The sequence below is a fragment of the Branchiostoma belcheri genome, unplaced genomic scaffold, assembly GCF_001625305.1.
Source record: "Branchiostoma belcheri isolate BF01 breed outbred unplaced genomic scaffold, Haploidv18h27 scaffold22, whole genome shotgun sequence".
Taxonomy (NCBI): domain Eukaryota; kingdom Metazoa; phylum Chordata; class Leptocardii; order Amphioxiformes; family Branchiostomatidae; genus Branchiostoma; species Branchiostoma belcheri.
This window is the reverse complement of record NW_017803713.1, coordinates 2,685,824-2,709,569: the sequence shown is the minus strand read 5'-3', so window position 1 is coordinate 2,709,569 and position 23,746 is coordinate 2,685,824. Positions and strand designations below refer to the sequence as shown.

Below are 23,746 nucleotides of genomic sequence, written 5' to 3'. Positions count from 1 at the left end.
GTCTGCCAGCCTGAGGATGGTATTTTTGCCAGGCTTTGGTCCCTGCTGGATTATGGTACTAAGGTACCCGAGGTCTGTGGTTCTTATTCTGGCAGACTCAGCATGGTTTTCCTATACCTCCATTAGATTTCAAATGTATTAAATGCACCAAAATTTCTGTGGCACAGTGTAGTATGTTGGAGCAAGACACTGGGATGAACATCTAAAAGCACTTATTAGGTGTGTGATTTCGTGTCACCAACTGGTGGATGAACTGAACTGATGCTATGTAACTTTGTTAGACTTGAACTTGAATTTGACACCTGTATCTGTTTCTAACTTACACTGCTGTATAGTCCCCTCTCTGTATCAGGAAGTATGTCATCTGACTTACATCAACATCTACATAGAATAAAGATGCACAAGATTGGCTTTTATATCAAATTAACTTTATTGTGCATGCTTCTGCAGGTTTTGCTGTCAAAGTTTGAGGATCTGAAGCACAAGATGGGCCAGGGTCAGCGCAGGTTTCAGCAGTGTGAGAGGAACGCCACCCGGCTGGTGGAGATGAACAACAGCTACTCACCTGCCATTCAGGAGAGACAGGAGGGACTCAGGTGAGGGGACGGGCAGAACAAGTCCCAGCAGTGTGAGACAAATGTTGCTAGGTTTTCATGATTTGGGTGGTGGAATACCGTAACCTTGGCTGAAGGAAGAAGATGAATGTTGAGAAGGATATGAACACATCTCCTGTTCCCCTGTCTGCAGGGAGTCGTGGACACTGCTACAGGAGCACACCAAGGCCAGGGAGGAGAAGCTGGTAGCTGCTGAGGAGATCCACAGGTTCAACAGAGATGCAGCCGAGGCCATGAGCAGGATACAGGTGGGTCAGGGAGGAGTGATCAAGAGCTGTTGCCAAGTGTAGGTGCTTAGGAACTTGATAAGTATGATGTGAAGTTTTCTCCCCTCAATCTAACAAAGTAAATGTGTTACTGATTTACAGGAGAAGTATGCAGCCATCCCTGATGACCTTGGAAGGGACCTAAACACCGTCCAGAGTCAGCAGAGGAGACACGAGGGGTTTGAGAATGAGCTGGTGGCACTAGAGGCACAGGTAAGGAGAACTGCACTTATTATCTAAAAAATAAATCATTGTGTGTGTGTGTGTGTGTGTGTTTGTCTGGCATTACATAGTACATATATGATCAAGAGTACAACTACATGAGCTCTGTTCAAATACTTTCCAAATAAATTTCCGTTAAAAGCATATCCTATGTTGAAAATTCAGATATTGGCCAACACAAGTCATCATGTAATAACAAATGTCTCATCATCATATCAAAGCCCTGCCTGTAGCTACATAAAAAATTATGTCTCAGCATGTCTCCCCCTGTTCCTGTAGCTCCAGGTGCTGATTGATGACTCGGCCAGGCTGCAGGCCCTGTTCCCCGGTGGGAATGCTGAACAGATAGCAGAGCAGCAGGAGGTTCTGGTGTCCAGCTGGAACGCCCTGCAGGAGAGAACAGTACAGCGTAGGGAGGAGCTGCAACAGGCTCTTGACTTCCAGAAGTTTCTCGCCTCGGTAGGAACATCTGATTCATTAATTTCTAAATTGCCAACTCCCTTATAAAACACCTCAAAATCTTAAAGCACCACTGCTGATTCAATTTGCCTCATGCTTTTTCATGTTTGTACAATGTAGGTGAGAGACCTGCTTGCCTGGAGTGGTGAGACCACCCGAGACATGCTGGCGGAGGAGGCGGCACGAGATGTGGCGACCACAGACGAGCTGCGGAGACAGCACGCTCAGCACAAGGTGGAGATCGACGCTCGAGAGGACAGCTTTGGGGCCATCGTGCAGGCAGGGGAGATGATGATGGACGCTGGTCATTATGCTAAAGATGAGGTACATGTTGGTGTTAAACAACAAGGAACAAAAAGAAAATGGCTGGAGGCACTAAATAGCTTAAAACAATGTTTGCAATTAGATGTGCAGAGGTTAGGTTTGACATGTCTTTCAATTGAAAATAACTAGTGGCTTCAGAGTATACAGATACAGACACCTCTAGATATTTCAGTTTGGGAGTAGATCTAGAGGGAAATAAGATTTCACTTACTGACTGTCCTCCCTGTCTTAGATCCAGGAGAAGGTGCAGCAGGTGGTTGAAGAGAAAGGGAAGCTGCTGCAGACGTGGGAGGACCACAGGAAACACCTGGATGACGCGTACAACCAGCAGGTGTTCAACAGGGACGCACAACAGCTGGACAGGCTCAGCAGTGAACAGGAGGTACAAACAAACATACAACGGTAACTTTATATCTGATAGAAATGTCATTGTTCAAGCATTTCCACACTATAAGTGATAAGCACATAAAAGTTGACATTGTGAATGTTATACCATACTCTTAGTTAAGGAGTTGCAAATCCTCCAGTTGTACAAATATGTGTTTGGATCAAAGTGAGCTTAAATTCAGTAGTTTCTGCAACAATATCACCTTTGCATTGCAAATCAAGGCCAGTAAGCTAGCGAAAAGCAGTTCAGCACCAAGGACAGAGTAGCAAAGTGATATCTCCCCATTACTACCTCAGTGCTGTAAACGGGAGGAGGATAAGGTTTTTGAGTCAGTCAGATAGGCTGATTATATTTGAGAGAAAGAGAAAATGACTGCCATGCAATCTGTGTCTTGATCTGAATCTCAGACAAATGTGGCACATACAGGTTCACCTGAGGAGTAGTGAGCTGGGCAGCACAGTGGAGCAGGTGGAGAGGCTCATCAAGAGACACGAGGCCTTCCAGAAACTACTGGCAGCCCAGGAGGACAAGGTGTGTGGTTGGTCATTTATCTGCCTAATAAGATGCACTGCTTTGTGATTGGCCAAAAGGGGAAAAATGTACATTTTTGTTGTTTATCTCCATTGCTTTTTTCTGTAAGCTTTTATATGCAAGTCATTCCATCCCATGTGATTGTATAAAACTCCAAGCGACAGGTGTTTCTCTGCATGAAACTAATCACACTGTGGTAAATTCAAAAGTAACACAAAGCTGAACTGTAGTAGGACAATTTCTCACTCTGTACTAACCCATGCATGCCATGATGTCTGCACATGTCAGGTTGTTGCCTTGCATGAGCTTGCTGCCAGACTTCTCGCTGAGGAACACTTTGACTCAACCAACATCAAAGACACCCTGGTTCGAGTCATGGAAAGGTAATGTTACATATTCAATATATCAACATAAATTTTATGGGTTTTTTTTACCCTATTTTTCTGACTTTGGCCATAAATGATGTAAATTTTTGTGAAAGAAATGGGGATGGGAATGTACAATTACAATTGATATACCATAACACATTTCAAGGTCAGTATAGGTCATCTTAAGTTTGTAGAAATGCAAAATGGACCAAGGCACTTGTGCTAATGGGACCATCTTTCTTCTTTCGTACCTCTATTTGAATTATCATACTTATTTTATACAGATACAGATGTTGCTTGTTTTGGCAATATATAGCTTTGAAACATTATGAGGCTCTGTGTTATGTTCTACAGGAGAGCCAATGTGAAGGAGGCAGCAGCAGAGAGAAGACGGAAGCTGGGAGACTCCATGCTGTATGTGCTGTTTAACAGGGATGTCATCGAGGTAAATTCTCAATGATTTTCCAGCTTGTTTTAGTATCATAGCCCTTGCAAGTGTAAGTTCAATAGACATATATCCTTACATTACTTAGGCCCCTCTGCATATACAGCAGTCATTATAACTTATGAAAGCTTAGAAAAAAGTAACATTATTTCTTTCCATAAAGGTTGAGGGCTGGATATCAGAGAAGCTCCAGATTGCATCAGACGAGTCTTATCGTGACTCCACCAGTCTGCAGGATAAAATGGCCAAGCTGAAGAAACACCAGGCCTTTGAGGCCGAGATCACTGCCAACAGGGAGAGGATCAACAGGATCAAAAAGGTAGAGGGCTCCTTGGCGTGCATACAGTTCACTTTGCACCATAATATGCCAAAGTCATTTCATGACATTCTAAGATTACAGTACAATCTTATTCCAGTGTCCTAGGCTCTAATTTTAAAGCTTGTCAACTTTTCCCCCTCCCCCACTACTCTTCTTCTTCCTCAACTCTTACCCCCTCCACCACTCTTCCCCTTCCTCAACTCTTCCCGCACTCTTCCCCTACTCTTCCCCTACCACAACTCTTCCCTCTACCCCACTCTTCCCTTTCCTTAACTCTTCCCCATCCTCAACAAGTAAAGGATGCATTTTAACTTGAATATAGCAGATGTAAACAAAGTCTTCATTATGCTGAAAGAGATGTGTTTCTCATGACAACCCACAGCAAGGAGACCAGCTGGTATCCAAGAACCACCATGCTTCTGTTGAGATCAAGCGCAGGGTGGCTGCAGTCCTGCGGGCGTGGCAGGAACTTCTGCAGGCGTCCGCAGCCCGAGGGAAGGGCCTGGAGGAGGCACGCGACATCCTGGAGTTCACGCAGCAGGCTGACCAGGTCATCCAGTGGGTCAAGGAAAAGGTTAGTTTGGATGTTATGTTTAGTAGTTTAGCAAGAAAAACAGGTGGTAACATAGAGACAGTTATCACTGTGACAGACATTGCTCCAGCAAACATCACAGCATGACTCATTGTCCTCAAAGGTCTAGTGACTGGGGATGACATGGAAACCTCGACAACACATGGATAGTATATTAAACTTTTGTCAATCAAAGCATGTTATTATATCCAAAAAAGGGTTATTGATAATAGCAACATGTAATAAAGCCTGTAATTTATTGTTGTTGTTTTTTTAAATTTTTAACAGGAATTGTTAGTCTCAGCTGGAGAACTTGGGAGGGATTATGAACACTGCCTGGAGCTGCAAAAGAAACTGGATGACTTTGGCTCAGTAAGTACCACCATCATCAGTAAGTAACCACTGACTTTATATAATTATGATACAGAATACTCAGGAAATATCTCTAGGACTTTCTGACAAAAATGGTAATACTACATCCAAACCAATAAAAAAAACATTTCTACCTCTAATTTGTCGCTGAAGGCACTAGGAGAATATCATTATGCTACATGAAGCCTATGACCAATCAGGTTTAAATCACTGACCCCCTGATCATTAACCCAACCACCTAAGCCACAGCTGCTGCTGTACATTGTGATGTGTACTGTCGGTGATTCTTCTCTCATGTTAAACCTGGCAGGATCTGACTGTAGATGATGCAAGGATCAAGAGTGTAAACAAGCTGGCTGATCGGCTGGTACTACAGGCTAAACTAGACACCAAGGATGTGCTAGACAAGAGAAAAACCATGAATGAGAGGTATGTGGACAGGTGTACAATTTGCTTTATTGTACATCAACTATTGTGATGATGTAAGCATGCTGCCTCGATTGGAATCTTTCTGTTCCTTGCCTCTGCAATGTTTGTCACACAGTCATCACAACACCTGAACCAAAATTCTTGGCACCATTGTATAGAACTTTAACTTGGATTTTTAATGTTTTTGACCAGAACAAGATAGGAACAGACTTGATAGACTAGTGCATTTGAATCAACCTTTACCATAGAAGTAATTGACCTTTGTATGATATTGACCACAGTTGTAAAATCTAGGTCATATAGGTTTGCTGAACCACAATCATAGTTGTTTGTCTTCAAGCTGTCACGATTCACAGAGATATGTCACAGCTGGTAGAAAAACACAGATATTTCTTAATCTGAATCATGTAACCAGCAGACAGACAGTACATAATATGTAAGTACAAGCTGCATTGGAAACACTCACTACTAAGTACATACTGGGGCATACTGTTTGTCTTAAGAAGTGTTCCTGTATAGTACATCTACTTGGATTCAAACTGTGGTCTAGAAACAGGATTACTAACCACTACACCTTTCCCAGGTGGACTAACCTACAGGAGGCCCTGAAGTCCTACAGAGTAAGGCTGGCTGGTGCCCTGGAGGTCCACGCTTTCAACAGGGACTGTGACGACACCAACGACAGGATCAAGGAAAAGGTAACAGCAAGGCACATTGTTGGTATTTCATGTAGGCTGAGATAAACAAGTGTAACAGAAAAGGAAAATGTGGTTATGGTTTTGCAAATCTGTGTGTTTTATTTTGAATTTCTAAGGTCTTCCTTCTACAAACATCTTTCCTGCCTTGTCAGAAGACAAATTGATGTCCTTTAAGTGTTATCAAATACATTTCTGTAGATCAGTCATTGAGGGTCTCAAAAGAATACTGCCATGACATATCTATCTTCTTGCTATCTCTTTGGGCGCTAGAATGCTTCCATTCTGCACCATTTACTTACCACTAAGTCCGTCTTGGGAGCATGAATATTTGATATGGAGCTGTTGTGTGAAAGGAAGAAATGGGTGGGGGAAATTGGCATTAACTTGAACACTGGCAGCTTCTTTTATTCTTAACTGAACTCCTCAAATATTTAGTATGACCTGGAACTATTTTACCAAGGCAATGGTAATTTGTTTTAGAATTTATGGTTATGAATTATGTCTGGTGTTTCAGGCTAAAGCCATGTCTAGTGAGGACTATGGAAAGGACCTGGCTTCAGTGGAGTCACTTCAGAGAAGACATGAGGACATGGAGAGAGACATGACAGCAATAGTGGCAAAACTAGAGGTACTAGGCAATTTGGAACAATGAGAAATTGTTGATACTAGACTTAGTGCAAAATCCTTTAAAGCTGTTAATTAACACGATGAAAAGTAGCTAAGTAAGCACTATTTTGAATAGAAGGTCATCTTTTAATGATGACGAGCTCTTCATTGATTTATAACAATGAAATGTTGTCATAAGAAAATGCTATTATTTCATCCTTTTGTTACTGATTACGTCCAGAAATAGCTATGCTGATGGATAGACTTTTGGTGTGAAAGGTTAGGACCTGGTAATACATCAAGTTAACTGATTTATGACTAATATAACATTATGATAGCTGGAGAGATGACAAAACACTTTTTGTTCATGATTCTTAAATATTATGGTCTTTGTGCCAATTCATTCAGTAAAATTCAACCATGATAAGGCATAAAAAAATGTGTTTCAGCATAATATCTCAGATACAAGATTCAGAAAAATTTTGACATGTAGATCACAGCAGTTTTATTTGGATGCATGTTTTTATGTTATTTCTCACACAAAAACAGAAAACAAATGGAAAATAACCAGTGCAGTTTTTTGTCAACTGGTCTGTAACAGAGAAAACATTACATGACAGATTTCTATGATTGTGATGTAGGCACTTGGGACGGAGGCTGAGACGTTGGTACACAAACAACCCAACATGGCCGAGGCCATACAGCAGAAACAGGTGGAAGTCATTGAGAACTGGGAGAAACTCAATGACCATGCTGAAGCCAGGTACACACTGTAGCCCTTCTTCTTAATTGTTACTCTTTCAAACTATAAAAAATGGAGAGATACTATGGGACTGTATAGAGAGTCTTACATGTACTTTAAATTTGTTTGTTTGAGAATTTGTTGTAGCATCCACCATCATGTCATGATAGTGACTGTTTTGTTATCTGTTACATATATGTATGATGTTGTATTCAATTTTGTATAGTAAGAAGATACATCATGCATGCACTGGGTATGTGTAAAATTTGAGAGTTAGAACTCCTTTATTTGTACACTGACCCTGCTGTATCCTGATACTTTAGGAAGGAGAAATTGGCTGCCTCCTACCAGCTGCAAAAGTTCCTCAAGGAGTTCAAAGACCTGGTGAGAATGTCTTTCACAGCATGTTGAAATTATTGCCTCAGCAAGTGATGAGTACAGAGCTTTTTAGTGTTAAGAGTGCATGGGCCAACTTTAACCAACTTTGTCTCACCTGTCCAGAACACTTGGATGAGTGACATGGTAGGGAGGATGACCTCAGGTGAACTGGCCAAGGATGTAGCCGGAGCAGAGAACATGCTGGAGCTCCACAACGAGAGAAAGGTACATTTTGTAGCTAGACATTCTACCAAAGCTACACCAGCCAAACTGACATTTCAACATGAATGAATGAGAGCCTTAAAACTATGTGTCAAGAAGCTTTGCTCAGGTAATGACTCCTACATGACACTGTATTTGGAATACTGTTGAGATTTTATTTTTCCCCTTCTCCAATGTTGTTGATAAGAACCGAGCACTCTTCTTTTCATTACAGGTGGAGATTGAAGGAAGAGAGGAGTCATTCAAGGCCCTGAGTACATTTGGAAAGGTACATAATGTGCATTCTGTACATTGTTTAACATGCAAAAGACTACACCCTGGTGACCGACGTGCTTGCTTTACCTGCTTTCATATTTACTGATGAACAGTTCCTTCATCAAATATTCAAAGAATGAAACTTTGTTTTTACCTTCTCCAGACGCTGATCTCTGAAGGTCACTATGCTTCAAATGACATCCAGCTGCACCTGGAGAACTTGGCAGATGCACAGGCGCACCTGTTTGACACCTGGGAGGAGCGCAACATCCTCCTGGCACAATGCTACGACCTCCAGGTGGGATTTCTGCATTATCACTTCTCAATTTCAAATCTCAATTTTCTTAACAGAGAGAGATTTTACCCACAATTTGTATATCTTGTGTCTTGGATCACAGATTCATGTAATTGAGATACCAACATATACATCCATTTTCCATAAATTCTACCTAGTTTATGCATATTGTAAGGTGCCTCTGAATTTTCCTAAAATGAAATTAGACCCCGTTGGAACACTTTTTACTATGATAACCTTGTCACCTCTCTCCATATTAATTGGTTAGATTGTCTGTACAATATAAGTGGAAGTAAGTGGAAAATGAAGAGAAGTATGTCAGAATTGGAAATCCTTTTTCATTATCAGTTTAAATCACTCAGCGTATGTGTGGGATGGCTATTCTACTTCTGCCGGCCTTCATAAAATATTCAGGCCTGTATTGATTATTTACAGTGCTGTAGGGAGATATTTTAATTGGCATGTTTAAGTCCTGTTGTTACATGTATATTGTCCATTTGATTATTTATGACTCACTGTATGTACAGAGATATGACTAGTACTGTAGAGCCATCATGCTATTTAAACAGACCTGCTCCATTGTGCAGCCACATGGGTTAGGCCATGTGTAATGTTGGATTTGCAGATTATTGTTGCTTGATTCCCTAAGAAATTACAGCAGATGGGTAATAATAAGCAAAAGGTTTGTCACATATCTAATAGTTGTTGTCAGCCTTTCATTAAACTGCCTTACACATCAAATTTTTTACCTGGCCAGCCTTGTATCAACCTCGGTTTTGTTCAGAGGATGTCATCCTTAAAATTGTGTTTGTATGTATTGAGTTTAATGTGCTCGCAGTCTGCTTCAGACATGTCATAGGATGTTCAGTACAAATTCTGTCTTGTAATCAAGTCTGACTGAAATATAGCTTGTCAGCAGCTTTTGTAGTAGTGCTGAGGACTCGTACTGCAGCTAGGCAACTCTCTGTGTTCACCTGACACCTAATTCATCGTATAGAAGGAAATCATCAAATATTCATTTCTGTTGAAAATGTAAAGGAATGCAGTGTCTGTAGTAGAAATCTTCCAATGAATGCATTTCATAAGCTGTATGCATTTCGATGAAAATAATATTATTTTCAGAAGACTCTAGGAGAGTTGCATATGTGTTTACTAAGCTTTGCTTACAGTTACAGTTACAAGGTTTACAGGATTTCTGTGTTATGCATATCTGATGAGATGTCAGGTCATAATTGATCTCCAAAAGTTTTGTTCCTGAAGACGTTATCATTAATTATTCAATGCTAATGAAATTCCTCCGCTCGTAAGAAAGGGTCTGGCCTGTTTTCGGGGCCATTCTGTGAATAAGAACGGCTTTACAGCACTGGAAGGGGGCAGGATCATCATGATCAGACCTGCAGAGTGAGATGCCTGACAGGAATTCCATTCAGGAGTAGCACAGTTAAGCCTCCTGAAACTGCCTTTTACTTTGTAAGTGTTTTCATGATTATAGGGCCCACCAGATTTCAGCCAAGCCTGTTAGATTATTGATGTCCCGGCTAAGTTCTAACGATGTTTACTGTTTCAGATGTTTCACGAGTATGCAGAACAGGGTGACACGTGGCTTGGAGGGAAGGAGGCTTTCCTCCACAACGAAGACATCGGGGTTCGTACTTGATCATAAAAAGTCCTGACACTTTATTGATCTGTCTTTAACATAATTGAGATGCAGTCACCTTTTGTTTGGCAAGTCGTCTCTTTGGAGCAAGATCAATTAATTGAAGCAGTATCTATGAATGTTGTGTACCAGAAGGTCTAGTCTCTGTCTTTAATGGACGTTGATTTGACCATCTAGGACTCTCTGGAAAGTGTGGAGTCGCTGAACAGAAAACACGAGGGCTTTGAGAAGACCCTGGAGACGCAGATTGAGAAGCTGGAAGTGCTGCAGCAGTTTGCAGGCCAGCTGACAGAGGCGGGGCACTATCAGTCAGACAAGGTGCAGCAGAGGTGTAAACAGGTCATGGAGAGGTGGGTCTGCAACTTAACCACCTGAATCAAGACTTATATCTAACATTGATGTACTTTTTCATGCAGCCTCCGCTTTTATTATGTTATTATGCTGCTAATCCAATTCATAGATTTAAAAAGTGATCTAGATCTTACCAGATATCATAATCCTTAGTACCACAGCAGAGATTGTAAAGATACAATGAAATGGTGAATCCTCAAGGGAACATGTTACTTTTCAAAATCTATTTATTGGTTTAGCTGCAGAATAACATATAGCCAACGGCCAAGGCTGCATAACACGCAGTTAGTGAGTGAGATCATAGAGTTTTAATTCAATTTTCATTCCTCCCCCCAGGAAGGAGCAGTTGAAACAAAGAGCCAGTGGGAGGAAGAAGCGACTGGAGGAGTCCAAAGCTCTGCACCAGTTTCTCAGAAACACTTACGAGGTACAGCTGCTCATGCATGTGTTGTTGTTAGGCAGAAAATCAGTGAGCAAGAAAACTCTTTCATTATTCATGGAAGACATGTTTAGATCTATATAGATGTCTGAAAAGGGTTTTATCTCCTTTTGCTGTCTGCACAGTCTACAGTCAAAATGTGTTTATCACTATTTTTGCTTCATTATTGTCCAGACATTTGGTGATGTCAGAAGTGAATTGATCATTTATGATGGACAAATCTCAAACCTAATAGCCTTTAATAAAAGATCTTGATCAGTGATTTTTTCTGCAAATCTTTCTTTTGAGTAGATTTATGTCAGCCAACTTAGCAAGACTATCAGCATTTGATTTCCATAGTGTTTTGTACCTGGTGTGATTATATACATGTATGCTGTCATCCTACTGAATGTGTGTTTATGTTATATGTCACCTTCAGTAGTTCTAAGATAAGTTTACCTTCATATGAATGTCAGCATGCACAACAAGGTCATCACTCATGCACTAGGGTGACCTTTGGATCATGGGATCAATACAAATGGGATTTTCTATTACTGAGTAGCACTGGGCTCATGGAGGAATCAGCTGAGTTGCATTTTCAAGAATGTACAGTCACTAGTGGCATATTTTATGCATTGGACTACAAGATTAAACTTAGATACGATAATGACAGAAAGTTGGAATGGATTGGTTCAATGCTTCTGTGACTGTGAAGAATGTCTGTGTTGACTGTAGGTTCTTGGTTGGATCAATGAGAAGATGCAGACTGCACTAGATGAGTGTTACAGAGACCCCACCAACCTGCAGAGCAAACTTCAGAAACACCAGGCCTTCGAGGCTGAACTGTCGGCCAACAAGGGCAGAGTGGATGGAGTCAAGAGGGTATACTATTGAATTGGTCCTCTGCAAAGAAGAAGAAAGACATTTTGTCATGCATTGCTTTGTACTGTATTGTTCTTTGGGGCACTATAGCATTGCATGAATTATTTAAAAGTTGATTTGAGGTAAACTTGTCATAAAATATTTATACCAGAAATACCTTATTGCATTTTTCTGAAAGTATTAAATCCATTCCAATATTGTTACTTGTTTCTATTGTCCTTGTTAACTTCATCTTAAGGCTTTATTGACATTGTATTGCTTTATCATTTATTGCAATCATCATGTACCTTTCCATAACATGTTTTTTCTTCAGATCAGAAGTGTGTGTTTACTTAGATGTTTTAGTGTGTACTTGTGTTGTGGTCTTGCCCTGTGTCTGTCCATCTTGCTTGTAACACCATACATTTTCAAACCATAAGTAATGAACAGTAGCCTTTTGACTATGATATATGACAGCATTGAGAAATTGTGTGACTTATGTACAACACAACTCTTTACCTCAGGAGGGGGAAGACTTGATCGAGGCTGACCACTTTGCAGCAGCAGAGATCCAGGCAAAGGTTGTAGAGGTGGAGACCAACTGGGAGAAGCTGACAGATGCTACACAGGTCCGCAGGGACAGGCTACAGGACGCACATCAGGTACAGCCTCAGGGAAATCTCTTATTTTAAGTCCCTGCCACATCTTTGTTTTACATGATTTGCTATGTTACTAGAATCTTGGGCAATTGTAGATATGCATATTAAGGTGTGTATTACACTCATCAATACCAAAGAGCACTTTTGCAGGTTAGAGTGGTCTAATGCAAAAGCTGTATAATGCAGTAACAGAATTAGAAAAGTAAAATATGGGATGGTCGCTAACAGTCACATTCATGTGAAGTTAACACCCCTGGGAATGGAACACCCAGCCCTGCACACTCCCTCTATCACTGCTCACCTGCTCACCCGGACGCCTGTAGACCTTCTGGTCTGTCAGTTGTCAGCCTCAGGGTCAGGTTCCTACATGCTGCCCTGTCTTGAGTCAGATTCTTCACTTCCACAAAGTCCCTCTGCTCTCTCTGTGTGATCTCTCTGATCTGATCTTCCCACCTCTTTCTTGGCCTGCCAGGTGGTCTTCTCTTCTTTGGTTTCCAGTTGTATATCCTGTTTGTATGCCCAAACCATCTCAGCTGGTTTCTTTCTATGATGTTCAGAATGGACTCCACTGAGAAAGAGCTCCTTATTATATCATTTCTCACTTTGTCCCTTAAGGTGACTCCGTAGATTAGGCGCAGTACTCTCATTTCCGTAGCTTGAATTTTGCTTTTGAGTCTCTGAGAGAGAGTCCAGGTTTCACTACCGTATAATAAAACTGGTCGTAATATGGTAGTGTAGATACAGATCTTAACATCTTTAGGGATAAGTAACAGAATTAGAAACTATTTAGAATTGGAATTAGTAGATGCAGATCTTAACGTCTTTAGGGATAAGTAACAGAATTAGAAAAGTTCAATATGGGATGGTAGCTAACAGTCACATTCATGTGAAGTTAACACCCCTGGGAATGGAACACCCAGCCCTGCACACTCCCTCTATCACTGCATGCTATTTAACCCTCTGTCATGTGTGTTTGCAGGCTCAGCAGTTTTTCCACCAGGTGGATGACCTGGAGTCATGGCTGGGGGAGGTGGAGGTGCAGCTGGGGTCACAGGACCTGGGCAAGGACCTCATCTCTGTCAATAACCTCATCAAGAAACATCAGGTCAGTTACAGCATTATCGCCATCATCTGGAAGGAAGTTATGTGTATCACCTGGTGTAATGTTTGTTTCTTGTTTGCTTCTTTGGTTTATGAACAGGATTTAATCCATTTAGTGAGGTTTTATAGTGAGGATTTGTTCTGTGATTGAAGGAAATGACCAGACCTTGAGACAGCTAGGAATAGTCGGGTCATTAACCCTAAATTACCTGACTTCAGTGATTAATTTAACCATGCTACTACCTTTGTTGACAGCAACTTGAGGCTGAGATTGGGACCCAGCAGACCAAGGTGGAGGAGATCCTGGCCTCAGCATCAGCCTACAGGGACAAACAACACTTCCTGGCAGATAACATACAGGAGAGGGCCACAGGTATCACAGACAGGTCAGTGTTACAGCATACAGGAGAGAGACTCGGCTGTTACAGACATGTTAGTCGAGCAAATGTCAAGAGGAGGCACCTCTGATTTTTCAGCACCAAGGAAAGGGCCAAAATGGTTGTTCTAGGGATTTCAAGCCCTCTTTTTTTTCATTCCAGAAGAGGCATTTTGTTTCAAAAAACAGTGAATACAATATTAAATCTTTAATTTCGCAGCTGTCTTAATTGTTTTCCTTTTTGTTTTTTAAAGGCCATGCAGAAAAGTTAGAAAGTAACTATGATAAAATTTATTTGATGTCATGCTTGTTACTTTTTTGACATTATCATAATGATTGTAAAAGCAGCACTTACATGAACAAAACAGCCATTTTGTATTCAAGTACTTTTTCTTGTTGCTATGGAAACCAGATTCAACGGCCTATCAGAGCCAATGCAGCAACGGCGGGATAACCTGGAGGACACGCTGGTACTGCAGCAGTTTTACCGGGACGTGGAGGACGAGCTGGCCTGGGTCAGGGAGAAGGAGCCGCTGGCCACCTCCACAGACCTCGGGCAGAACCTCACCTCTGTGCAGAGTCTGCAGAAAAAACATCAGGTAGTTATGCTGGCATGGGCTGGATATCAGATGGGTATTCATGAATACCTTTAAGGATACCCCTTCTGTATTGTTTCATTTCACAGCAGTAAGGCATTGACAAAATGTTTATTAGACTGAGAAAATGCCAGACCACAGAGGTGATTTGCTGGATTAACAATCCATGTCTCCCCTCCCAGGCACTGGAAGCTGAGATCAGTAGTCATGAGCCACTGATCGATGCAGTGCTGAACACAGGACAGCACCTGATTGGTGGAGAGCACTATGCTGCAGCAGACATCCGGTCACGTCTGGAGGAGCTGATGCGCAGCATGCAGCAGCTCAGGCAGCAGACAGTACACAGGGCAGATCAACTGGCAGAGGCTTATGAGCTACAGAAGGTGCTTCTTTTGAAATAGTACTTTTTAAAAGATGGCCATTTTGAATTTTAAGTAACCAACAAAGGGAAACCATTCTTGAAAGTCATTTATCAATGTCAATATGATAGATTTTGTGTTGCATATTACGATAGTTACCACATGAAACATGGAACTGATATTAATATTTCCTGCCCTGTGTACCAACAGTTCTATGCTGAAGTGAGTGAGGCTGAGTCATGGATGAATGACAGAAGACCTCTCCTCACCAGCACAGAATATGGCAAGGATGAGTACTCTGCACAGGTAGGCATGGAATAACACACTTCTCTGAGATGTTTGTTATGCAGCAAACAAATGGTTTAATTTTAGCATGTCTTGTAACAAAGCTAATTTTAAGCCATTTTCCCTCAAAGGCTCTGCTGAAGAAGCTGGACACCCTTGAGCGCGACCTGGAAGGGTTCAGGTCCACCGTGGATAGTTTGGCTGTCTTAGCCAAAAGTCTGGTGGACAAGAAACACTACGCTGCAACCAAGATCAAACAGAAACAGGTACTGACTGGGGTGTACATTTATTTGTTATTATAGTTTCACAGATGGGATGATTTTCCTCCGTGTTCCTCTGTGTTGATCTGAAAATGTTTCTTACTGACTTGCGTAACAGTGTATCCTTATTCTTAACTCAATCTTTCCCCTTGTTCATGGTAGGCCCAGGCACAGAAGCACTTTGCTGCACTTCAGGAGTCAGCAGTTAGGAGGCGTGCCCGACTGGTGGAATGTCACAAACTGTACCAGTTCTACAGGGAGGCTGATGAGGTCTGTGCCTGGATTAGGGAGAAGGGCACAGTTGCTGCCTCAGAGGACTATGGGAAGGACTTGGAACATGTGCAGGTGAAGCTCAAGTTTGAATGTTCTTTTCCTAACTTTTGTTTTTGTTTTACATGATCTGATTTCTTATAGCACTCTGGCACCAGTGTACCAATAAACCTTCAAATCAAAAAGGTATTTTTTCAAACTTGCACCAATTTTGTTTTGATCTTGCAGATCCTCCAGAAGAAGTTTGCAGACTTTGTACAGCAGGTGTCCAACAGTGAGAAGCGGGTGACCTCTGTCAGTGACCTTGGGAAAGCGCTGTGTGACGAGCAGCACACCGACGCAGCTGCCATCATTGCGCGATGCAGCGAGGTCAACCAGCAGTGGTCAGAGCTGAAGGAGATGACCCAGTCTAGACAGGAGGTCAGTGCTCTTCTGGTATCACCCTGTGGTTATCACACCAGCTATTCTGTCGCAATTGATATTACATCTAGCAACTAGGCTTGTTGTTCCCAAGCCCTGATTCGTGAATCATTGCTGTAACGTTATTCCTGTTCCATGTAGGCCTTAGATGGAGCCCGCCAGGTGCACACGTTTGACCGTGACTGTGAGGAGACCAAGAGTTGGATCCATGAGAAGGAGATGCAGCTGTCATCAGAGGACTATGGACACGACCTGGCCAGCGTGCAGGCTGCTGTCAGGAGGCATGAGGGAGTTGAGGTACCAGTCTTACTTGCATTGGTTTCTGCATGGTCTTTAGTATGCCTGCACTTTCATGTTTACTTGTTTTGTCAATAATACACCAAATTTTCTCACCACTTCAGCAATCACATTCTGGGATTAGGATTCATATAATTGAGGCCTAAAGCCTCAGACAAAAGACGAACAAACAATTAAAAGGGATACTCAGTGTTCCACTGACCACTCATTACCGTGGAACACTGAGTATCCCTTTTAATTGTTTGTTCGTCTTTTGTTAGCCTGTGAAATGTACTGTACAGTTGTACTTCTGCCTCACCTCTCCGTTTGCCACCCTTCCAGCGTGACCTGGCTGCTCTCGGTGTCCAAGTAGACAGCATCAACCGGGAGGCGTCTCGGCTGAACACCATCCTGCCGGACGCCAGGCACCACATCGACAGCAGGCGTGAGGACGTCGCCAACGTCTGGAATGCACTCCTGAACAGTGCCCTGGAGAGGAAGGATCGGCTGCAGCAGGCTGAGAAGCTACAGCTGTACTTCAACGACTTCAGGGAGCTCATGTTAGTATAGAAACTTGTATTTTCCTTTGAACTTCTGGTCTTAAAGTCTTGAAAAGTCCTTGAAAGTTCAGCATGAAAGGGATCTGTTGTAATCGCTCTGTTGTAGAATACCTGAATCTCATATCATTCCCCAAGATATTGTCAATAGTTTCCCATTCTAAAAATCTACACCTTTTCTTTTAGGGCATGGACCAAAGAGATGAAGGCCATTATTTCCCGACCAGAGGAGGCTAAGGACGTGTCGGGGGTGGAAGCCATCATCGCTCGTCATGTGGAGCACAGAGCCGAGATTGACGGGCAGCTGGACAACTTTGAGAAGTTTGTGCAGGCTGGACAGGCACTCATTGACAAGGGCCACTTCCTGGCTGGGGAGGTGATGGTCTTACTGATACTGTACAGATTATTTCTCCATTATGGTCTTTCTAGTAGTATTGAGCCCCTCAGAAGTCAGTATGTTAATGTTGAAGTCACATCTTCCAGGTGAAATACATGTAGATAAGTAACTGAATAGAGAGATGAACTCTATATATTTAGTCTGTGGAATGGTCTTGATGCAATGATGATCGTATTGCTCTTTTTTTTTATTGCAAGGGACAAATGTCTTACAGCTTACATAGCAAAATATGTGATTGAAAACAACAATAGCAGCAAAATAATGAAAAAAATATTACATGTAATTATTTAAGGGTAGGTTATTGACCTGTTTCAAACTTGAATCATCATAGAAACACCCCAATGTTGAAGATTTTATGTTTTACTCCTGCCATGTTACAGGTGCGTGAGAAGGTGGAGCGACTGAACACTGCCCTGGAGGGTCTCCTGCAGCTGTGGGAGGAGCGCAGACAGACCTATGAGAACATGTTAGATGCACAGGTCAGGATCTTCACTTCACACAATCTCTGCATTAGGGTTCTGCACTTCTCAACCTATGAATTAGGAAGTAGAATTTTCTGCTCTTTTTGAGAAATGTGTCTGTCTATTCCAGATGTTTAAGCGGGAGGCAGAGCAGGCTGATGCCTGGCTGGACCTGAGAAAGTCTGTCATAGCTGACGCAGACTATGGTGTGAGTATTATGATTCCATTCTTGTTCAATGGTATGATATCAAAATCCAAGCTGATCTTTGATTTAGTAAGCATTAATGTCTAGTTATAGTGGAAACAACATGTTGTTAGGACAGTTTGATAACAAATTGATAATCAAGTTTCCTTGATTTAGTGACACCAATGTGATATATTTTCATCGTGTTGATGCAACTTTCTTAAGATTTTTTTCTGTTTGCTCAGGACTCAGTCAGTGCAGTGGAGGAACTGTTGAAGAAGCAAGAAGACTTTGAGAAGACACTAGCTGCCCAAGAGGAGAAATTTTCAGCCCTGAACAGGCTAACTATGGTGTGTGTGCATTCAAAAGACTAGTACTGTAACAACCTATTTTTTTTACATCTCTGACCAAATTTTGGTCTTTATTACATTGGATGTTACAATTTATGTCAATCAAGAATGTACTGATGGTTCGAATTTTTCTCTTATTTGATGGGTTGATATTCCCTATATCATGTAATTTTTTGCTGTAGACTGAACAAAGAAGTGAGCAGCACAAGGCAAACCTGGCCCAACTGCAGAAGGAGGAAGAACAAAGGAAGGAACAGCAGAGGCTGGAGGAGATGAGGAAGAGGGAGCAGGAACGGATTCTGGAAGAGCGGAGACTGGAACAGGAAAGGAGAAGAGCCAGGGAAGAACAAGAAAGGTAGGAAGAAATAAGATTAACCTACTAATGGAATGATGTATTGGAGGGAATACCAAATAGTCTTGTAGTGATAGACGTGGGCTGTGTATGCTTTCAGTCAAACCAGACTGTGCTTTCAATCAGCCTGTTTTTTGTTTTGCCTTGCAGGAAGGAGAGGGAAGCCAAGGAGAGGCTTGTGGCTGAGCAAAACGCACGTCTGGAGGCAGAGGCCAACCGGCTGGAACAGGAGAGGAATGGACAGGTGACCACAGTGTTGGAACCAAACAGAACACCTGTCCCAGCACCTGTGGTGGCACCCAGGACACCTGTCCAGGTTCCAGCACCTGTGGTGGCACCCAGAACACCTGTCCAGGTGCCAGCACCTGTGGTGGCACCCAGAACACCTGTCCAGGTGCCAGCACCTGAGGAGTTTCAGGCAAGAGGAACACCTTCCCATGTGACAATTCCTGTGGCAGCAAAGAGAACAGATGTCCAGGTGCCAATGCAGGTAGATGCAAAAAGAGGACCTTCCCAGATACCTGCCCAAGCAGTTGCTCAGGTGGGTATTGCACATCATGTCTTGAACTGTTACTTTGCATCTGAAGTGCACCTACTTGTCCAGAAGAAGCTAAGTTTTTGGTCTTTGGAAAGGTCACGGTAACATCTTTTTGTTGCTATCCAGGATCGAAGGAGAACAGCACCCCAGGTTCCACCCAAAGTCCATGTGCCTGTTGCCAGTAAGGTGACCACACCTCCAGTGTCTCCCAGAGAGGAGGAGAAGGAGGACATGCTGGGTGCAGCAGCTCCTGTAGAGGTAGAACTGCCCAGTGAAACTGTGGTAGCTTCAGCTGCACCGATGGTGGCGGCAGCACCACCATTTGGAAAGACAGCTAAGAAGGAAGACGCCCAAGTGGTAAAAGTGGTAGAGCTACCTAACGATAGTGTGAGGTCAGTAGTCTCCAAGAAAGGGGAGGCCGGCAAGAAGAGACCAGACATGCAGAGTGAGAGAGAAGGGACACTAGAAAGGAAGCAGGAGCTGCAGCCAAATGGAAAAAGGGTCGGTCGGAAATAAGAATCTTATTTAGTGAAACTGTTCATACCAAATTCTGGATTTTGGTTGATGTATGATATAACATTTGCTTTATGTAGTGTTGAATATTTATGGTTGGCAATACATTATTATCATGACCTCTACTGACATGAGTTAAAACATACTTTTACACTTTTCATTTTTAGTCAACTGTCCGTGCCTGGAAGAGTTACTATACTGTCCTCTCCGGGCCTCTGTTGTGTTTCTACAAAGATCAGAAGGACTGGACACAGGTAAGAAAACAAATTAATATTTGCAAAGGACAGACTGAGGCAGAAAAGGATATTGAAATCTGCACTATGTGGATGAATTTTCTCAAAACTTTTTATTCCCACACTCTGTGACAATTGTAACACAGTTAAAGAGAGTTGTTGTTCTGTTAACCTAATGATACCCAACAGAACTGCTAAGAATTCTACCATAGCAGACCAAAATGCACACATGATGAGATCATAAATCTGTTGTCCCATAATTGCACCCATTGGTAACCCTGGCCCCCCATTACAGAGCTCCACAGCCGGGCCCTCCATCCAACTCCAAGGTGCAACCTGTGAAGTGGCTGTTGACTACCACAAGAAGAAGCATGTCTTCCGACTCAGGTTAGTGCACCTGATTCTTACCAGCTACTCTAAAATAAACAGCAATGAATTAATATTACATTACATTTGCACTATCATTTCTGCCTGAAACTGTAAAAAAATCAGATGCGGAGCCCCTTTATTCAAACAAACATGCAATCAAGCAAGCTTTTTCCTTTTTTCAGACCATGTGATGGGTCGGAGTACTTGTTCTCTGCCAAGTCCCACTTGGACATGAGGCAGTGGATCAGCAAAGTACAGATCCAAGCAAGTAAGTCTCCTACTGCTCGTGTCTTTTTGTGCTAATTTTCTTGCTGACAATAGATGATGTATGCTCTTCATATGAACACCTGACATATCTCCATATCTCATATGCTACCTGTTGTTTCAGATTTGCCACCTCCAGCACAGCAACCAAACTCCCTAGAACCTGCATCCTTGAAGGTGCGCACACCCTCCAGCAGTTCATCAGAAAGTGCCAGGTCATCGTCCACTGCACCATCCTCCCCTCCGACATCCCCACCAGCTAAAATGGTGAAGCCCCAGGCCCCCAAACCCCCGGTAGCTCCCAAACCGACCTCTCCTGAGGCTCCCAGAACCTGGAGGAGGTACCCGACCCCCACAGAAACCCCCAGCCCGGCCTTCCCTGAGGAAACGTCATCCCCACGGCAGGAGAAGGCCTTGGTGAAACAGGAAGCTGTTTCAGACTCCCCAAAAGCTGCTGCCAGCAAGGATGCAGAACCTCAGAGAAAACCTGCCTTGAAGAAGACGCGCAGTGACAGTCCGTCCAGGATTCCGAGGAAGGCTTCTTTTTCTGGATCCTCACGATCAGCATCACCAAGGTCAGGCTCCCCTCGCCCAGGCTCACGGCCATCCACCCCGACTAGAATACCAGTGCCGGACCAGCCCAGCAGGCCGGCTCCTAAACTGCCCATAGAAAAACAATCCTCCTCACCAGCAGCCATCAGACCACCCATGACCACATTCAGAGCAGGAGAAAGAGTCAGACTGCCCTCTGACACCTCCAGCCATTCCTCTGTGGAGGGAATTCCTCCCATAAAGGCCTCCCTTATTGGGACAGAACGGACACGCTTTCCTTCTGATACATCTAGTCATTCCTCAGCAGAAGGAATCCCTCCAGCCTCCACTCCTCCAAGTGTTAGAAGACTTCATTCCAGAGGGGGAGACTCACCTACTAACCAGGCCACCGGATCTCACATCCCCATTCGGAAGACTGGTTCCCCTGAGGGGATACGTAGACCGCCCGGGAGACAGGTGGGCTCGCTTGTCGCTAACCGGGCTAAGGCATTCCAAAGTGGAGGCATGATACAGCCAGGTGGAGCTCCCACCTCTCCACGTCGAACCTTCACCCCCTCCACCCTCAGATCTGCCTCTATGGACAGTGAAACCAGTAACAACAGTAACGGTAACAGTAATGGCACTGATGCTGTGCCACACAAGGGTGTCCCTCCCCCTCCACACAGAGTCCCCCCACCTCCCCCACAAGCCCCTCCTCCCCCACCGCCTGCAGCCAACAACGTGCAGGCCAACTTCAAGGCCTGCTTGGATGACCTGGTACAGAAGGTGGAAGACCGCAGAGCAAGGGCCTCATCAAGTTCCGCAGAGAATGACATCAGTGCAAGGCTGTCCACAAGCTCAAATGCCAGGTCATCCACAAGCTCCACTGACAACGGAGCCACGACAGACAGCAGCGGGACTCTGCAGGACCCCTTCCAGGAGGTGTTGAGCCTTGCCGGAGAAGCTGACAACACTTCCATCACATCAGAGCACAGCACAACGTCGTCACTGACATACAGCTACACAGACGATGTTCCTGCTTATGACCCCTCGGGCCTGCTGCAGGGACCAACCAGAAGGAGAGACAACTCCATACCAGAGGATGACCTGCCCCCTCCTCGTGAGTAGTAGTAATGGTTAACATGTATTTTTGTACATTCAAGCAAACCTGGTGCTTAACAAGTGTCTCTACTGAGCAGCCAGTGACTGAATTGCTTTATACATGTATTTTTACAGCACAATTTCTTGTGTAAATCACATGGATATACTTGAAACATTCAAAAGCATACTATACAGAACATGACATTGTCAGTGCTAGATATGTATTACATGTGATTTCTAAAATACTTGAATTCATGGCTGAGCTGATTTGTCATGCAGGTGTCCTTTCATGGTAGGGAGCACATGTTTGAGTTTTAGTCATGGACAACATTATTTTTTTATGAGTGTGTTATTGTTGGAGGTGTTCAGCAATCAAACTAATTATGGCATAATATTATGGTATAGTTATTTAGTGGTATAACTTAATACATGTATGTGCAAACAGTGAACCATTTTTTATTCTCAGCTGGTCCTGACAAGAAAATGAAGCCTCGGCAAGGCCCCAGTAAACCTGGTGTCATTAAGGCATTTCAGCCAATCCCTGAACCCAAACGGGAAGGCCCTTCCGTTGTTAACAAAGTCAAGGGCCTATTTGAAAGTGGTGCTCTGAAGTTGCCATTTTCATCTATGGCATCTCCATCACCACCAAAACAGAAAGCGGGATTTGCCAAGAAGACAAAGGTACCGAAGCTAAACCTGCAGGAGACAGATGGACAATCTTCTGCTACTCCCGTACTCCAACATCCTCCCATAGATCCCTTTTGTCACCAAGAGATCACGTGCAACTGTTCAATGACAACCTGAACATGGCACCCACGTCCCTTCCTGGTCCCACTGAGCAGGAGTCAGTGACGTACACAGCCGTGATGGGAGACCTGATCCAGCTGGACACTCCCACAAACTCACCCAGGCCAGACGATGCCTCGTCCCCCACAATGCACCACGCAAAACTGGTGCAGATCTCTGACTCCGACAGCACCACCCACTCCGACAGCACCCCTGTGGCCTCCCCTACACGATGCACAGCCTTTGAGCCCATCAAACTTCCCCCACCAAAGCCACTTAATCGCAGCATCTTCAAAATGTTTGAAGAGGGAGGCTTTATGTCCGGTAATGGTGGATCATCTAAACCTGGTCCAGCAAAACACATCTCCTCTGTACGTGGTAAGACCAAGTTCTCCAGAGCTAAGTCATTTGAGGGTGGAGTACTCAAGGACCCTGACACAAATGTACCTTCTTTAGCAGAAAAGAGACAAGCAGTTGAGTCAGAACGTCCAACAGAGTACTTAGTGACTGTATCATGTCCGGCAGCTGTACTGCGCAGGAATCTCCGACAGGCCAAATCTGAAGGGGACTTGCTCATGTCACAAGCTTTGGATTCTGTGTCTGAGTTTCCACCCACCTCCACTGCTTCTGCCATTTCACCCACACCTACTGCAGATGCATCCTTTACAACCTCTGATACAGATGAGTCACTTTCCCAGGCAGAGAGTTACCACACTC

At 43.4% G+C, this 23,746-nt stretch overlaps 2 protein-coding genes across 2 annotated transcripts in view; one reads left to right on the top strand and one right to left on the bottom strand.

Annotated features, from left to right (window-relative positions):
* Window positions 1-23,149, top strand: part of LOC109470171 (spectrin beta chain, non-erythrocytic 5-like) — a 58,263-nt gene extending 35,114 nt beyond the window's left edge. Inside the window, exons 45-91 of the mRNA XM_019768953.1 lie at window positions 451-596; window positions 748-862; window positions 983-1,093; window positions 1,382-1,561; window positions 1,682-1,885; window positions 2,118-2,267; window positions 2,700-2,804; window positions 3,093-3,187; window positions 3,527-3,617; window positions 3,781-3,936; window positions 4,319-4,510; window positions 4,796-4,879; window positions 5,190-5,308; window positions 5,892-6,006; window positions 6,521-6,634; window positions 7,254-7,375; window positions 7,678-7,738; window positions 7,856-7,957; window positions 8,169-8,222; window positions 8,373-8,507; window positions 10,072-10,149; window positions 10,339-10,511; window positions 10,849-10,939; window positions 11,666-11,812; window positions 12,316-12,453; window positions 13,430-13,555; window positions 13,807-13,937; window positions 14,340-14,526; window positions 14,706-14,906; window positions 15,093-15,188; window positions 15,299-15,433; window positions 15,590-15,772; window positions 15,926-16,117; window positions 16,259-16,414; window positions 16,736-16,953; window positions 17,137-17,326; window positions 17,728-17,826; window positions 17,939-18,016; window positions 18,238-18,342; window positions 18,525-18,697; window positions 18,845-19,235; window positions 19,359-19,733; window positions 19,913-19,999; window positions 20,274-20,365; window positions 20,530-20,615; window positions 20,736-22,262; window positions 22,710-23,149. Of these exons, the coding sequence (XP_019624512.1) occupies window positions 451-596; window positions 748-862; window positions 983-1,093; window positions 1,382-1,561; window positions 1,682-1,885; window positions 2,118-2,267; window positions 2,700-2,804; window positions 3,093-3,187; window positions 3,527-3,617; window positions 3,781-3,936; window positions 4,319-4,510; window positions 4,796-4,879; window positions 5,190-5,308; window positions 5,892-6,006; window positions 6,521-6,634; window positions 7,254-7,375; window positions 7,678-7,738; window positions 7,856-7,957; window positions 8,169-8,222; window positions 8,373-8,507; window positions 10,072-10,149; window positions 10,339-10,511; window positions 10,849-10,939; window positions 11,666-11,812; window positions 12,316-12,453; window positions 13,430-13,555; window positions 13,807-13,937; window positions 14,340-14,526; window positions 14,706-14,906; window positions 15,093-15,188; window positions 15,299-15,433; window positions 15,590-15,772; window positions 15,926-16,117; window positions 16,259-16,414; window positions 16,736-16,953; window positions 17,137-17,326; window positions 17,728-17,826; window positions 17,939-18,016; window positions 18,238-18,342; window positions 18,525-18,697; window positions 18,845-19,235; window positions 19,359-19,733; window positions 19,913-19,999; window positions 20,274-20,365; window positions 20,530-20,615; window positions 20,736-22,262; window positions 22,710-23,047 (8,244 nt within the window). The 3' untranslated portion in view covers window positions 23,048-23,149. The remainder of the gene's footprint in view (window positions 1-450; window positions 597-747; window positions 863-982; window positions 1,094-1,381; window positions 1,562-1,681; window positions 1,886-2,117; window positions 2,268-2,699; window positions 2,805-3,092; window positions 3,188-3,526; window positions 3,618-3,780; window positions 3,937-4,318; window positions 4,511-4,795; window positions 4,880-5,189; window positions 5,309-5,891; window positions 6,007-6,520; window positions 6,635-7,253; window positions 7,376-7,677; window positions 7,739-7,855; window positions 7,958-8,168; window positions 8,223-8,372; window positions 8,508-10,071; window positions 10,150-10,338; window positions 10,512-10,848; window positions 10,940-11,665; window positions 11,813-12,315; window positions 12,454-13,429; window positions 13,556-13,806; window positions 13,938-14,339; window positions 14,527-14,705; window positions 14,907-15,092; window positions 15,189-15,298; window positions 15,434-15,589; window positions 15,773-15,925; window positions 16,118-16,258; window positions 16,415-16,735; window positions 16,954-17,136; window positions 17,327-17,727; window positions 17,827-17,938; window positions 18,017-18,237; window positions 18,343-18,524; window positions 18,698-18,844; window positions 19,236-19,358; window positions 19,734-19,912; window positions 20,000-20,273; window positions 20,366-20,529; window positions 20,616-20,735; window positions 22,263-22,709) is intronic.
* Window positions 14,327-23,746, bottom strand: part of LOC109470206 (mitochondrial amidoxime-reducing component 1-like) — a 14,568-nt gene continuing 5,148 nt past the window's right edge. The window contains exon 8 of the mRNA XM_019769038.1: window positions 14,327-14,508. The gene's annotated coding sequence lies outside the window, so the exon portion shown is untranslated. The remainder of the gene's footprint in view (window positions 14,509-23,746) is intronic.